Below are 17,244 nucleotides of genomic sequence, written 5' to 3' on the forward strand. Positions count from 1 at the left end.
GGGCTGTGACCTGACATCCCGGAGAAAGAGGAGAGCAGCTTGTCCCAACAAAGGGCACTAGTGTACACTGCAGGAATAAGCCAAGTGCTGAACTGCCATTATGTGCTCAAACTCTTTCTGACCTAGAGCAAATAATTAATTAGTAATTCCATGGGAGGTGGAGAAACTTCGTTTGTGGTGATGAGGATTTTGGGGGTCTAAATGTTAGTCTTGTGCATTGCCGGTCTTTTGTGGACCCAGCCCTAAATTTAGATGAGGAGGACTATTTCCTTCCTGTGTGTGATTTTATTGCCTTCAGTAACAGTGGGTTGGGGACAATTTGAGCTTTACTAGTAAAAAAAAAAACAAAAAAACAATTACTGGGAAGAGAAGCCCTGATTGTAGGTCTCTGAAACCAAAAGAAAGCTTAAGAATGTGAGCCTTGATTAAGTGAAATAGCAGGATCAAAGCGTTAGTAGTAACATTCCCCCATATTCAAGCTCATGCCAAAAGAATCCTTTTATTCAAAAGACTTTTAGCTTGATTATTTTCTCTTATGTAATAGCCTCTTAGGTAGCAATTTTGTGCATATGCACACGTGCATATGTGTGCACGTGTGTGTCGCGGGTTGTTGTTTTCTAGTCTGAAACTGACAGTGCTCTTTGACTGCGAGTAATAATTTTTGTGATTTCAGGTTCCTGCCACTGTGGAAAGTGCATCTGTTCTCCCCAGGAATGGTACATTTCAGGCGATTTCTGTGAATGCGATGACAGAGACTGTGACAAACATGACGGTCTCATTTGCACAGGTGCAGTACAGGCTAACACTTAATTGCTTCAGGAAACAAACTGTGTTGATGGGAATTGTGTTAGACAAAGCCTAGCTACTTCTTTCCCCACTGACAGAGGAAGTGCATTTGCTGGTTATTCAAATCTGCCATAATTGTTTCTTCATGCAGTGTGATAATCAACTTAAGGTTTCAAAACAACAGTTGAAAGCCCGAGCATGAATTTAAATAAGTAAGTCAGCTATTACATCCATCAACAATTCTCACTGTAATAGACTACAAGCTACTGCTTTTTTGGCAAAGGACATAGTGTCAGCATTACGATGAGGTTTCCTTAGCCTTTGTTCTTCTACTGGACATTCTATGTGTGTAAATTTAAGTCACAGACAAAATTCACTTGTCTGATGATCCTTGGTGGCTCAGAGGCGTAGTTGTGTGGGTTAACAGACCTTCCTGGCAATCAGGCAATTGTTGGTGGGAGCCTGAAATGCACGATAACTTTTCTTATGATGTGATGGCTGATGATTAAATTAATGATTATAGCAGCTTCATCTTAACATTGTCTGAAAGTTGAGGTGGCAGATGTGGATAGAAACGAGCAGGGTGCCAACAAGCCCTCACAATAAACATAGTGACAAGAAGCAGCATGGGAATTGCTAAATTAACTCATTGGCTTCTTCCTGTTACAAATCTTAATTTTAGAAAAATTTTGCCAGCAATTATTTGACGTGGAAGAAATCTGCAAGTTGATTAGAGTGAGAGTGGGAGGGCTGACACTAGTAAATTGTGTCTTCCAGCTAGCTCTATTAGCAAGTGTCCTTTTCTGGAGGCAAGTAGCCAGGGTAGCAGCAGCAGAAGTCTTATCTTCAGCTGTAATGGCTGTTCACGGATCTTCATAAAGCTGGTAGGAAGAGGAGTTCACATTGGAAACTCATGCTGTAGCTGTCTCAAGCTGAGCATTTGAGTAATAAAAAATATTTAAATAAAATGAAAATAGAGGTGTCAGTATGTAATGTTTCCCTACTGTAAAATAGGGCCAACACATTTTTCACTTAATAGAGAGTTTGAGATATGATTTATTTGTATAGCACTCCTGAAAAGGTAGGTGTAAAGTTTTTCATGTTTAGAGTGATGGTTTTATTGCTATTCTGTTGGTAACTTTTAATGACTTTTTCTTTCTTTGTAGTAGTTAAAAGTAATCTTGTTTTACCTTGTACCTTGAGGCACAGTGCGAACACTGAACCTCACCAGCTGGGTACAGATACTGATGTATACAATTGCACTACACAATACACAATTACAATATTTGCAATATGGCTGATGGAATTATTGAGAGAATGCTATTAATGCTTTGAAAATGTAGGTTTGGGGTGATTTCTTAATGCAATGGTACAATAATTGCTTCCTTCCAAAGGGGGAAAAAAAAAGGGTTAGGGGAACAATAAAGGAACAATGCAACTACTTTACCGTGGCTTTTTACTTCCCATAAAACACATTTTAATGTAGTACATTTCAATTATGATAATTGCCTTTTATTCATTCTATTCTAGGCAACGGTGTTTGTAGCTGTGGAAACTGTGAGTGCTGGGAAGGATGGAATGGAAATGCTTGTGAAATCTGGCTGGGGAGAGAATACCCTTAATGCAGGGTGTCAAAGACTGAGGAGGTTTTTTTGTTTGTTTTTCTTTAGGATGCTAGAACATTTAATTTCAGAAGTGCTCAGTGTGTGGGTGTGGGTGTGCATGTAAGCACACATACATGGTTTTAAGTACCTTAGAACACGTCTGAGGACCTGCTCCTTAAAGAAATGCATCAAAAAAACTAAAAAAGGGAGCAGGACAACCCCAGCTCTAGAGGGTGAAGTCATAAAATACCGGCCCTGTGGAACTCCTCCAGAGTTTTTTTTGTAAATTCAGTGGAACTGAGATTATATCTATAATGCTTGTTTCTTTAAGCAACCTTTGGAAAGAGCATAAGGAAGCCTTTTTTAACATTATTTACTTGGTCATCACCTCTCCTTGTCAATCTTAACAATACCCCTGTAGAGGAGTAACACTAGCTGAATATTTGTCAAATAACTACTTTGATTAATTTTATGGTGTTGGAAAAATACATTATTTGACCTTTTTTTCTTTCTAACAATCCTGATTATGCACCAGCTCATAAATTGAAAGAAGCTGTAAAGAAGCCTATAAAAACATTAGTGATTTTTTGTTTGGTAAAATAATTATCTGAGATCCAGTTACAAGACACTCATAAACTGAAGACCCAAAATGTTTGAACAGACCCTTTTCCACAAAAAATCTTAGTTTCTGTGGTTAATGTGTCAGTAAGTTGGTTATCTAATCTACATACTACAATACTTTCAAGTACATAACCTATGGGAACATAAGGAAGGAAACTAATAAAGATATAAATGTATGATTGCCTATTCTGAATATGTATTCTGCAACTCATATATACTTCTATCATACTGTTCTGTGTAGTACAGTTGCCTCTTAAAAGTAAAGTAAATGAAAATTTGTTATATTGAAAATGAAAATATGTCACTTTCAGGATGAAAATTCTGTCTACTATTCAAAATCACTGTTTAGAACAGATTACACTGTCACACATGGTATTCATTGAATTTAACTGCTTTTATGGAAGTGGGAAACCTGAAGGTCAACTGACTTGAAAAATCGTCTATGCTATGCAGCAGCTTGGTCTCAGCCAAAGACATTTGGACAATGTCAACAAAGTAATTAAAGTTTTAATACAGTAAATACAAACAAAGCAGTGGTATGAACAAAAATTTTATTTTTATTTTCCAATGGTGAAATGCTGCTCAGTGTGAAATTCACATTGAGTAATGAATGATGCACAACTATTGGGACTTCCCTAACTTATTTACATATGAGTCTCTTAATTTTTTGTACACATAGATTTGGCAGCCCTTGAATTCTTTAGAACAAAAAGAAGAAATACACATTTTAGTTTCAAAAGTGTTTACATTTTGTGAAATCATGACTGAGTGAGAAAATTGATTAAATGGCTGAAAAATACTTCTTTTAGATACCAAACTGTAACACTGGCATTTAGGTGCCAAGGTCCTAAGAAGAGGTACATGATTCAGAAATAATGGAACTATGTATCAAACAAATAATGTATTTCCATTATTTATCTAGAAATTAGTTTTCTTTTAGAAAGGACGGTTTTGAAATAGGAAAATACAATGCTACAGAACATGTAAAAGAATGCAAAATTTCAAATTTATTTAATCGCCTTATTATTGCCCCTTCCTATGTTGCTTGTTCTCTCACCCAGTTTTTTTTTAGTTAGCCTGTATTATTTCTTTCTAAAAATGAAGCCTGTGAAACCCATGTTCTCAGGGAGCATAATCACCAAACATCCAATTTATATATAAGTTCTGCAGATAGTAATGAGACATACATCCTAAAGCTGTTACCTGCTCTCTTGTTAGATAACCAAAATATCAGACAGAGTTCTAAAAGATATTGATACAGTATAAAGCATCTTCAAAATAAAATCATCTTGAAATTTTAGTTTATATTTTATACTTGTAACCCTTAAACTCCATGGAACAGAACAGAAATATTTTCTTAAGTTTTAGCATATATGCATTTTGCCAACCCTGGTGTCTGGAGAGCACAGATTGTTGCTTTTATTTATATTTACGAATACAGCTGACCTGAATCACCTTAAAATCAGTGGGTTTTTTGTATATACATTCATCTGCTGAATCAGAGTGGAAATCAGTGAAGGATACAAAGTTTTCCTTTATTTTCTTCCATCTGTATTTAGTACAGTAATAAGAAAATATCAGATAATCAAAACTCTTATCTGGTGTCAGCAGATGCTTTTGGTTTGTTCATCCCATCATTAGCAGATTTATATATACTGTAGACCAGCTGTGGTATTTCAGGTACTCATTCATATATAAAAGAACAATTCTTTAGCTGGTTGCAGTATCGTATTTGATGCATTTTACTTTGTAATTTGCTTTAATTTTAAATTTATATACTTAACGAATGTAAGTTAATTCTTATTTCTAGTTTGTTTGGGTTTTTTTGAAAAAAACAATCAACTCCAACATTTTGACCACTGGACGGATTACACAGCCACAGTATTTCTGTTATCCAAGTTGTTTTTTATATTACATATGGAAAAAAAATAGGATATCTACAACAGTTACTCTGTTTCATTAAAATGCAATTATCAAACAAAATGGTGCTATTACTATAAACCATAAAGTATTAACTAAGACTATTAAAAATGTAATGTTCACATTAATTTTTTTCCAATTTTTATTTTGTGTCTTATAATGTTTCTGGAACATTTCCCCTCTTCATGTTGAGGTAACTGGTGGTGTAACACCCAGCAGATCTGTTTTGTGGCTGATTTTCTCACTAAAAAAATGAGATTGGAAGAAACACATATGTGAATATAATAGCTGTAATATCAAATTGTTATTTTACACCTCATTCCGTATGATGGGAATTCTAGATACATAAACTGTAAAAGCAGGAAGAGGCATAAGGAAGTGAAACTTACTGCTTGATTCTTTACAGCTAGTGACTGTAAAAACTTTCTCCCAGGCCTGTGACAAAAGGCAAAATCAAATTGGGTAAATGGGGATTTTGTACTGATTAAATTAGTAAACCTTACGAAAAAAATATTATGTCCTTGCTTTCTTATGAGAGAAAGAACACAATCCAGAAGTGTGCTGAATGCTTCTATAATAGACTTGCAGGATAATGCCTACTGTATATAACTTATCTGTAATATCAGCTATAAAACAGCTGTGGATTGATTTGCTTCTATAAATTATTAACCTGCTTGTGACCCTTTTTTTCAGTGGCCACACTCTCTTTTAGAAACACGCAGATGAACATTTAATCATGTACTTGCTCTCACTTTTCTGATGCTTTGCCCATTGCTTCTTAGCAGAATGACATCTCACTTTGTAGCTAAAGGATACAGCTACAAGATACTGGGATGAAGAAAGCTCAGTTGAATATTTCTGTGACTAGGTAACAGAACAAAAATTTTATTACATCTTTAAAAATAAGTCATAGCATTTGCATTAGTCATCACCAAAAAAACCCCTCTTATTAAACGTTTTAGAATGCATTGCACAGAATATGAATTTATCTAAAGGGTCATCTAAAAGAAAGAGAACCTTCTCATTTAGTCTAATTTTATTTGCATTCTCATTTGAATGGAGCTGAATAATTTCTTCTTTATACCAATAAACAGAAGGATCAGCAAGACATACTTTTACTGCATGGACCAAACTGCCTGATTTCATATCTCATTGCTTAAACTAGTATTAAATCAAGACAAAAAGTTTCCCTACATATATATATATAAAGCCAGAGTTCTTAGTGTTGTGTCAGGTATATGCCATAGTCAAAGTGAATATCTTTACTTTATGAGGGTGAGACGGTGGGGAGAGAGGGAAGAGATTTAGTAAGAATCAACATGACTACACCAGTTAAAGTTTATGAAAATGGCAATATATTAAAAAATCATTTGAGAATGGCTAAAACCCCCAATAAGTTAAGCAAAGGCTGTGTTATGTGAACCACAAAGCACTTAAAAGGAGCTAGAGCCCTTTCTATAGGCTCTATCATGTGAGCAATCTCATAAGGATTCTTGTGTATTTATAAAATTTTTGAAGTAGAACAAAATGGTGCTTTGTTGAAATAGTTCATATCTACTTAAAACTGGATTTCTGAAACTGTGCAGATGTGATTAATTTTGCCAAACAGAACTGTAGCTGAAATACAGATTTAAAAAAAAGGGAAGAGATAATGACTATATGCAGTGTTAACATATAAAATGGTAAGATGAGGTTAGATTGCTGTGCAAACAGTCTCTCAGAGATTAGAGAAAACCCAGAAGAATAAAATACAAAGCAAGCATGCAAAAGATCTGGAAGGCTGCAGATTCACAGGCAGCTGCACATGTAAGTACAAAACCCCCAGTCTATAAATACAAATTTATTCCATCAGGTTTACTATACAGTACTTTAGTAGTAACAGACAGTTGAAAACAGCTTTCACTTAAAAGCAAAATTAATTTTAGAGGGAAGAAAATGGTGAACTCTTATTCTGGAGAACAGCAAGAGAGGTATTATATTAAGGAGCTAAAATTTTCTTTGGCATGGTAAAGGGGGAGAATTGAGTTTGCCAACCTATTTACATGAAGTTTCACCATCCTGTGGGCAGTGCAATGATGTTTTGCACAGTCTACTTTTTACATAAACTTTTTTGTTGTTTTCATATATGTCTTCATATAAGTGCTTTATTCATCATTTTGAATCTGTGTATACATCAAATAAGAATAAACAAACTGTACAATGCAAACTCTTTGCATATATGTTTGTAAATTTAGTAATACTGACCAACAGTTCTTTGACAGATACAACCTACAACATGCAGTTCATCCTTGCCATCCTCTTTCCATGCAACAGATGAGACAAGACAAAATAAAAGGGAAGAAAGAAAGCACAAAGACAACTTTTTATGTTTAAACAAAATGTAATAATAAAAAAAAATTAGGACATCTATTCATTGGATTAAACATACATAAGAATTTAGCCCACAGCAACAAAACCAGAAAACAATAATTTAAAAAAATGCTGTATTTCCAGTATGCACTAACAACTTGCAGAAGTTAAATCTGGCCTTAATTATAGACTCCCAAAGTGGTTCACAGATCATAGTTACTCAGGATCAAAAGATTAGTGTTGAAAACAATACTTATATAGGATCAGGCCATGAACTAGAACTTCCTCGCTTTGCTCAGCCAGTTTTCCAGCCCTGTCTCTCCTCAGGCTCTTATGCTGGGGAGTAAAAAGACAGCTGGATGAGACATGAACTTGTGTATTCACTCCTCATGAATCAAGTGAGAGAGAATGTAGCCTTCAGCTGTATTGCCTTACTTGAAATATTGTGAAGTGCTCCTCTTATAATTGTAGGAAGGCCCGGGGCCATCCCTGGGACCCAGCTGATAGTACAGCATCATGGCTGCTGCCTCTCATGAATCCTACAGGTGGAGAGTAAGCCCCCAGCTCATCATGTGAGTTGCTTTGGTTTTGTTTTGTTTTCTCTGGGATGGTGCATAAATCCCACTGGACCAGATAGGATTAGAAGGGTACACCAAAGTTTTTAATAAAGTGGTGTTTTCCCCATGCACACATATTTAGTGCTAGCAGACAAGGGCACAGTCTAAGTCAAAGTTTCTTTGTATTTTTATCACAGTTTTAGATTAGGTTTGTTTTTTTTTTTTTTCCCCTACATGGATAGAAGGCTTCATGTTTAACTCATTCCCTCCCTAGAAAGACCCAACATCAAGCATTAGCTTGCTGTTCTCATAGCACATATACAAAAGGAAGTCTGACCTACAGAAAAAAAAAAAAAATTATCTAGAATTTAGCAGCTTTACAGTAGCCTCCTTGAAGAGTGCACTAAATGTTTCTTATAAAAACAGAACACATTTGAAAACTAGTATGAAGAGTTCATTCAGACTGAATCAGTTGTTCAGCTGAGCAGACAGGGACTTTGAAATAACCAGCAGCCTCTCTTAGGGACTTCAGCACAAAGACGTGGTAAAACAAATTGCCAGAAATACAGTGCTAAAAAAGGAATGGATGGTTTCCACCTTTTAAATATCAAGGTAACAGCAAGAGGCCACACAGTTTTCCAGACTGAGATACAGTTTGATCTTTGCTGCCATTTCTGAGAAATAAATTCCATCTTAAGCATACAGAGAGTGCCCATATTTTTAATCTCCTTAAAGCCGGTGACTAAGCATGCAAAAACTTCAGTGGCACCTCTGTGGCATTCTCTAATTCTTCCCCCCCAAGCCCACCTCACCCCATAACATTGGCTTAATTGTTCACAAGGGAGAAACTCAAGGGGTTAATGTTGTTTCTGGTAATATGATCGAAGGCTTCAATTTTATAATGTTTTTCATTTCTTCTAGATTGATGTAGGAGAAAGTACAGTATATAGAGATCAAGGCAAGGCACCTTCAATCTAGCAATTTGGTGGGCATGTTATCCTCAGAAGCTGGGTGGAGGTACATACCGGAATATCAGTGAAATACCTAGGACTGGACTTTGCATGCTTAGCTAAAAACAAAAAAAAAGTTTTGTAATATGTCCAGTTTTAAAATTTTTTTTAAACACCAGAAATATTAAACTATAATTTGTAACTACCCTTTGCATTGGTGCTGCAAAAAAGAACACAACATCCTTGCCCATGCTTTGCTAAGTAGGTATGGAATTCAGCCAAAAATAACAATGGCATTAAGTTCAGTTCCTTAAAAACAGGAAAGGATTATATTTGAAATGGATTTAGGTAGCACGATTCTGATTAGTCTTACTTATTTTTTTTTTTTTATTGGTGGTGGTTGTTTTTCAAACAATGAAGATTTAGTAGATGAAAAATGAGCCTTAATTCAGGCCTACAAGGCCTACAAAATTCTTTGGACCCACTTTCCCAAAAGTGAGTGGGTCTTGCTCGCTGGGCAAGGCAAATGTTACCATTACCAGTAAGCCTGTGGAGACCATGTACCTCATGGAGCCTTTCACCATTGGACTGAACTACAGAGAATAAAGGGAAATCAGAAAAACACACACACAAAAAGAAACTATACGGGGATGCCAAACACGTGTTTCATAAAACTCCCCATTGGTTGTGTTTGACACTCTTCCCTCCACTATAACGCCAACCTCAGAAGCACAGTATCTTTTACTAAAGAGTATTCACATTTAATCAATATTGTAAGCCAGAGACAACGATCCTATTCTTTATAGATATAATTTGTAATAATAGATTTTTGAAGGCTTCCGATTCCCTGATTGCTTTCAAAACTAAGCCACCGGCAACACTTAAGTTATAGAGAAACACAATCCCTGCAAAAGTTCACAAACAGTGGAGCGAGCAGCCTTATAAAAAAGGGAAGAAGAGAAATTCATAATAGCACAGGTTTACAGCATCTAACTAGAAATTACTTGATTATTTGTGTGCTACAAAATAGAACTTAAACACATGGATTTTGCTGAAAGTGGACTCAAAAAGGGATTATGGGCAATTGTCAGCAGGCAAGGTATCAAGTGTACTTGTGAAGTATGTGATTCACATGAAGTGTCACAGTCACAGAAAAGATATTAAAAAGGCATTCCAATATCTGGTAGGGCATTCCATGGTCTGAGTTTAGCTGGTTTGTCCAGGTGTCTTCTTGTTTTGGGTAGAGCTACATGTTGAGATTTATCCACTTGCAACAACTCAGTTCAGAAACAGCAACGGGCAAGTCGGTGACTTGCTGCAAGCTGATCCACAGACACTGCCGAGAGGAAGTCTGGCAAGGATAAATCGCTCAACTGTACTCGAGATTCAGTAAGTCACAACACCTGTGAGGATCTGGCTATGTCGTCTTGCTCTTGTTAACTGGTTTGCCGCCATTCATTATTGCAGATGCACTTGTGCTTTTACTTGGAGTTACCCCAGCCTTTGGCACTGTTTCTCCAATATCATGCAAAGATGGTTCTCGATACATGGCAACTGAGGGGAGAGAAGAGAAAGGGAGAAACATTTTTAAGAACGTATCACATGTAAGAGTTCATCTCAAATAATTATCTATAATAACTGATATTGTAGGATGTTCCTCTTGCATACCAGGGAAACTATTTATTTTGACAGACACTTGTTTTGCATCACTGATAGATTTTCTTGACCCTCCAAAATTCTCACTTCTTCATCTCACTTAAAAACACAGTAGGAAACTACATGCTTGTTTGTTTGATGGACACTATAGATTTTTGGAAATTAAAAGCTACTCTTCTATCTTTGCATAAAGTGAACACACAAAAATGTAAATGTATATACACATATGTATATATATAGACCCCTTAAATAAACATGCAAGCTTTTAGAAGTAAAACATGATAAGACAGATTGTATTTAAAAAGTGGGATCATACAATACAGTTGTCTAGAGTTGTGTTCTTTTTTAGTCATATTTGCAAGACTAGGCCAGGATACAGTTCTACAAACTTATGTGTACATCAGTCTCTCAAATCTAAGGAACTTGGCTATGATCTCTTCAGTTGTATCCTGAAGAAATATCCAGGAGATGTGGAGAGTACACAGAAGGTCTGGGGTTTTTTCTTCCTCCTTTGCAAAAACGTATGCAGTAACCACTGATCTCCACTGAATGTAGAAACGCAGAAAACTCCAGATTGAACTATTAACTGAATTCTTAGAGGAATTAAAAGTTTGCCCTGGGGCTTCAGTTCCTATCTAACCACTTCAAATCCTTTGAGAAAAATACATGTATTCAATTACACAGTTCCAGCATTAAGCTGCCTTAATGATTAATGCTCTTGGATAATTCAATTTCATTTTCCATGTCACTGAATCAGGTAATATTTCCACTTATACCTAACTTCAGTAGCATTTATTTATATCAGAGCAATGTTAAAAGAGATGTCAAAGCAGTCAAAGGAATTAATCATCACACTATGACTTTGGGACTGGCTGTGTGTTGCCATAGAGAGCACAATTCCTTCATCCCTTGGCTAATTAGAGTAGGAGGCTGGAGCATCAAAGTACTGACCTTGATCTTCAATGGTGTGAAGTTTCATAATAAATATGAAGGGCCCCATAGCATCATTAACTAATCAAATACTTGTTCTAACATTTCCAGTGACATAATCAACATCCTTTTATGGCTTCTAGAAGACTGAAATTAAATGTCTTCTTTAGAGTATATAAGGCTGGTTATGATCTATGTCTTCAGAGTGTCCCATAACTGTGTTTAGGGCACTTAGTTGATTAATTAGAAGATCTTGATGAAATAACACTGTGACCTACACAACTATTAAGTTGAACAACATGAGATGGAACTGTAAAGTAAGGAATTATATAGAAGAGCTATCATATTTGATGATTCTTATAGGCAATGAAACAGGAGCCAGGCCTAAAAGAGTTAACTGAGATATCTTGGCCTGCTAAGAAACTACCAACATCTAAACGATCTGTGCTCGTTCTGTTCTGCCTACTGGACTAAAGCTTAAAAGAATGGTAGAAGAAGCATACAATAGGCCTAGAGGTAATAAATTAGGATGCAGTAAGATAAAGTAGACATTTGAATAGGAGAAACAGGCCTGGAGCCAAGGCTTTCTCCAAGCTCCAGTGAGTGGGTCGAGAACAACGGAAAAGTAGGAAGGTCAGGATGAGGAAGATGAGATGAGACCCCAGACTCACGAGAGGAAGAGCGGATCTCCCACCAAGACTGAGGGCCAAGAGAAGCACCACTCCAAGCCCCGCCTGAGCTCCATCTATACTCTGCCTGTTATTAATATGTATAGATAGCTGTTGTAATCACATGAATATGCATTTAATCATATATGAAAATTGTATAAAAACTACTGATTTTGTGTGAAACCTTTGAGAAGTTCTTTGTGGTGCGAACCACGCTTGCTCCCGGTGCTGTCAATAAATACCTTTGCTGTTCAAAGATCCAAAAGTCTCTGAGCAGTTCTTTACAGTAATAGAAATCAAGTTATTTCTATGCATTGTCTAAGCTATTTTGATAGTCTGATAATCCAAATATTATTGAAAAAGAGTAACTTTTTTCCTCATCCATATCAGTTTGCATCTCTTTTAAAAATTCAATGGCTTTCCCTCTTAGCAATTTGTTTTATTTAATATAAAGGAATCAAGATATAAAGTATTAATATTGTTGAGAGCTCATGGAACTCCTGGAAGCTTCTACAAGACAAGAAAAGCAAGAAAGCATCAACCTGAGTTCAAAATGAAGTCAAAACTTAGATTATTCTGATTCTTTATGATGAAACTAAAATATTTAACAAACTGATTGTCTAATCAAAAATTTACTCAGACATTTTCAGATGTTAAGTGATGAGATAATTTTCAGAATGACTGAAGCTATGTGTAGCAATAAGAACAGTAAAATTTGGAGTGCCATCAGGACAAGAAATGAAAGACAGCATAGGTTTATAGAGGCTTGCAGAATGCATAGGATAAGACAAAACTTCCAAGATATAAATGGATGCATTTTTCAGAGAATGCGTGACATCATTTTAGTGTGTAAGGTTACTGTGACTGTTATTTGCTTCTATCTTGGTTTAAAGGCCAACTTACAAAAGTTATGTACGTTACACCAATTGGCAAAGTAACACAGCATGATTTATTTCATAAAGAGACCTTTGTGTTTTGTATTAGAAAGCTTTTACTTTGAAATGCTGACATTTCATCCATTCCCTATATAACTCCCGATTATCCTACAATATCCATTATTTCATTCTGCCTAATAAAAGGACTATTTTCTCAATGCAAGACTCACAACAGCTTTTGTCCCTACCAACAGAATATTTTAAAAGCAGCACAATGCACTTCCACAAAAGAGTTCTTTTCTTATTGAATGACCTCTTAATCCCTGGAAAAATGTTTTTACATATGCCCTTTCTATCATCACTATGCTGAAGCACAAAACTGCTTCATGAATCTTTAGGACTGTCATTAGTAATGGCCCCTGTGCAAGGCACACACATTCAGAAAGGGCATTTTAGAAATCGTTCCCTTTTCTTGTGAGATTTATAGGAGGGTCTACCAGCAATGGACTGAGCCTCACCTTCCAATGGCTTGGGTAGAAAATGAGCTGCTGGTTTTGTTTTCTTCACTCTATTTCCTTTCATGACCTGCCCTTCTTTGTTCAGCCCCAAGAACCAGGCCCTCCCGGACTCCTGTTGTCTGTAGAGCATGGATGAGTAGATTACATAATAATTTTCAAAAACGGACTCCTTGAATTTGCACTCTGGTGTAAAAAGTTCCTGTGGGAGGAAAAGTAAATGTTAAATGGTATCTCTAAAGTGCGGCTTCTGTTTAGTTAATTTACAAATATCTCTTGATAAGTTTAACATATGACTTATAATAAGGTTCTGCTTTGAGAACAGGAGTTCTGTCTTCCTCTGGAAGACCTCCAGGTGAACTTTCCATGGATGCCTCAGTTTTCCCATCTGTGCAAGAGGGATAGTACATTTTCAAAGTAGAAAGGAAGCTATACAGACATAAAAAAATTTTCAAAATACATGAATAATTATTATTCATTATTGCTTATTTTTTCAGATAGGATATTCTTATAAAGATTAAGAAAGTCTATGCTAAAATAGCATTAATGGGATGACAGTTGTTCTAACATGGTAAATTCAGCAAACTTCCTCTGGTTTACAACAACTAATATTTGAAGCTCAAAATGCTGCTACTAATGTATTAAGATATATATCATGCCCTGGAATCCACATGGCCTGAAACACCACAGGAAAATACTATTTTGTTGTACAAATTCCTGGACAAAGAAAAATAATTCCTACTGACTTCCTCAGTATTCATTCCAAAAGTGGAATATTTTTCAGAAGTCACATTTAGAAACAGCAGTTGTCCAAAAACTTTCTCTATAGGTTAATCTAAATACAAACTTCTGCAGAGCAGTAGCAAAATAATAATTTAAACATAGATATATATTTTAATAACATATGTAACTGACAAAATAAACAGTGTGAACATACATTGAGATAGAGATTACCAAAATTCTTTGAAAAAACCAGCAAGTTATAAGCAAATAAAAATACATTTAAAATATCACAAGAAAATAAGACTCTGTGTGATGTGATTTTCTGTCTGTGGACCCATCTGCTGAAGCCTGTAGAAGAAATAAGACATGAAAGGAAGAGGTAGATGTAGAAAAGAGGGAAAAGCTTAACTTACCTTGCTAAGCTTTCAGAGAGCAAAGTTCTCAACCCTGAATACTCTTTTTATATTCCTTTTGGTTATCTTTCCCAAGCAGTAAAAAAAATCTGAAAACATCATATCTTTTCACTTCTCCATTCACAGTATTTTTTATTCATTTCTTTTTTTCCTAGCCCCATGCAGTACTGAGTTAACACCCAGCAGGCAACATGTTTTCAGGGTCTCTATGCCATCCCCAGCTGCCTATATATTGTAAGAATTTCACAGCTCTTTCTATCACAGATTTACTTTCTGGAAATCAAAGTCCTTAAAGACATAGTTCCCCATACCAAAAAGCACAGATGAAAGACTTTTCTGAATCTGCAATAAATGTCATTTAGTGCACAACCAAGTTCTTCTATATGATGGGGTACATAGTGTTCATATTACCATGGCTTAAGTTACCGCCAGTAAGCAAAGCTGTTTTGATGAACACCAGGCATACTATTAGCATTTTCAATTACGGAGCATCTTTGAACCTCAGATAAAAAGAATTAATGTATTTTATGCAGCAACAGACTAAAAGCAGTTGCTGTAGCATATGGGAAATGACTTGTGAACCTGCCTTAAAATAGGTTGCTTTGGCTGTGTGAGCCAGTACACTTAGTGTCTATAGGTCACACTCATTCACAGGATGCAAAAAATTCTTTGATATGTGCAATGGGCATCTTTATGTACTACAACGTTTTTACCCCCTATGTGCACAACTGCATATATATATATGTATATATATATATATATATATATACACACGCACACATGCACACACACGTGCATAAATGCAAATACAGTTTGTAATAGAAGCACTGAATACTAATGACAGGAAACACCTTAACTGCACCTTCTCCTTTGCCATGGGGCTTTTCCTCTCTCTGTTCCAAGACTTTAAGACACCTGTTGTTTGTGTTAGTCTCCTTTCTCCTCCACTGATTTCAAATCACAGTAGGGCTCAAGGCGACTGAAAATGAAACCAGAAGGCAGTGACATGCTAGAGGGAATGCCTGTTAAAACCTAGTACAAGCGTTTACATGCGAGTCATGTTTCTCAGCTGTTGAAACAGCAGATGCTAATCAGGAAATGCCTACACAGCTCTCCTCATTACCTACTTCACTGAAAATGCTACCCCCTGTGTTCCCCACGAAGTTTTACTTCCTTGCAAAGCTCAATTACCATAAACACTACTCCTTAGCCAATACTCACTTTTTTTTTTGCTATAAACAAAAGCTGTTTGTCATTCTATATTCCTCTGTACTAGAGATGGTTGGCTGCCTCTAAATGCTATTTGTGTGTTTTCCCCTAACAATATCCATTACCATACTTAAACAAGACTCCTTCAAATCATACCCCTTCTCTGAATCAAACCCAACTCTTTCCTCTTTGACTTCTTTGGCATGGGCCACATGTTTCTGACAGTGCATAGCATATGAAATGGTAGGTATTTACCAGGTGAAAAAAATGGATTATTTCTACGCTATTACTTGTCTACTCCTGGACAAACTAGCATCATTACTATTATGTAGTTATGAAAAGCACAGTAATAGTCTGCTAATTTTTTTTTCCCCTTTAAGGAACAGTCAAACCTGAATACTGTACTCTGCCTAAAAATACTGCAGCTATCCAACTCCAGACATCTGGGTAGTGTAACAGCTTTGGACAGGATTTGCTTTTATCCAGTATATTAGGATGCAATTCTGCTGGGTTAAACTCTCAGTCAAAAAGTCCCTTAAATATATGTTACTTTAAAGTAGAATAATAATTCTACTGATGTGACGAGTATTCATGAATGAAAATTGGGCACCTGGCAATTACTATACTGAACTGCAGCCATCAGCTCCTCTGAGGAAAGAATTAGTCAAAAGGAGACTTTTGAAAGGTCCACCTTCCCTGGGGCTCAGGTGGAAATTGAGTATTTCTAAGTTAAGAGTGATGCCTAAAGTCTTGCCTTAGACACCATCTCAGCTGGCTGAAAAGCTATAAGGGTCTATACTTTCTTCAGTAAAGTACCCATAACACCTAAGGTATTGTTTGTGCAAACATCTAAGATATTATTTGTGCATGTTTGCATGTACCTAGACAAATCTAGATATGTATCTCTAAGACTCAACCCAGTAAGAACTATCAGAAAATTACCAATGTGTTAAACGGCACCAACTTTAAAAAAATCATCCACAGGTGACTTGACTCAAATCCAATGCTGGAAGGAAAGGCAGTATAATGGTATTTTTTTAAGGGAAACTCAATGGTGAAGGCACTCCCCTAGGCTATCTCCCTGTCTGTATCCAACCTGAAGGAATCCAATATGCATCTAGCTGACATGGATAATTTAGATCTTCCCTACAAGAATGACTTTTCGGGGTTTGATCCCAGGACATTTCGTATTAGGAAGTGACATCACTTGCAAACAACAACTTGTGCTCAGGATTTCTCTTCCAATGTCAATGCCCAGATTTAACGTGTAGTTTTATATAAAAAGTGGTTTTATCCTGCCACAGCAACATTTGAAAGATAAAAAGTATACCAGCTGCCAATTTCCAAAACCTCAGGAATAGGTTTTGGCTGTGAACTGCAACCTGATACAGCTTCCTGGGTCCTGGGGAAAGGAAAGACGTATGAAACTGCATCATGCTGAGAAAGGATTTTCACTTGGATATTTTTG

General features: G+C 36.2%; 2 protein-coding genes across 6 annotated transcripts in view; one reads left to right on the top strand and one right to left on the bottom strand.

Moving 5' to 3' along the window:
- Nucleotides 1-3,732, top strand: part of ITGBL1 (integrin subunit beta like 1) — a 142,878-nt gene extending 139,146 nt beyond the window's left edge. The window contains exons 11-12 of the mRNA XM_017816596.1: nucleotides 674-787; nucleotides 2,317-3,732. Of these exons, the coding sequence (XP_017672085.1) occupies nucleotides 674-787; nucleotides 2,317-2,408 (206 nt within the window). The 3' untranslated portion in view covers nucleotides 2,409-3,732. The remainder of the gene's footprint in view (nucleotides 1-673; nucleotides 788-2,316) is intronic.
- Nucleotides 3,733-9,411: 5,679 nt separating this feature from the next.
- The window catches only part of FGF14 (fibroblast growth factor 14), a 399,824-nt gene continuing 391,991 nt past the window's right edge, over nucleotides 9,412-17,244 (bottom strand). For all 5 annotated transcript variants that reach the window (XM_017816678.1, XM_017816676.1, XM_017816680.1 and 2 more), the window contains 2 exons: nucleotides 13,435-13,633; nucleotides 9,412-10,341 (listed from right to left, as the gene is read on the bottom strand). In XM_017816678.1, the coding sequence (XP_017672167.1) occupies nucleotides 10,205-10,341; nucleotides 13,435-13,633 (336 nt within the window). In that variant the 3' untranslated portion in view covers nucleotides 9,412-10,204. The remainder of the gene's footprint in view (nucleotides 10,342-13,434; nucleotides 13,634-17,244) is intronic.

Source organism: Lepidothrix coronata, unplaced genomic scaffold, assembly GCF_001604755.1.
Source record: "Lepidothrix coronata isolate B3197 unplaced genomic scaffold, Lepidothrix_coronata-1.0 Scaffold57, whole genome shotgun sequence".
Classification (NCBI taxonomy): Eukaryota; Metazoa; Chordata; class Aves; order Passeriformes; family Pipridae; genus Lepidothrix; species Lepidothrix coronata.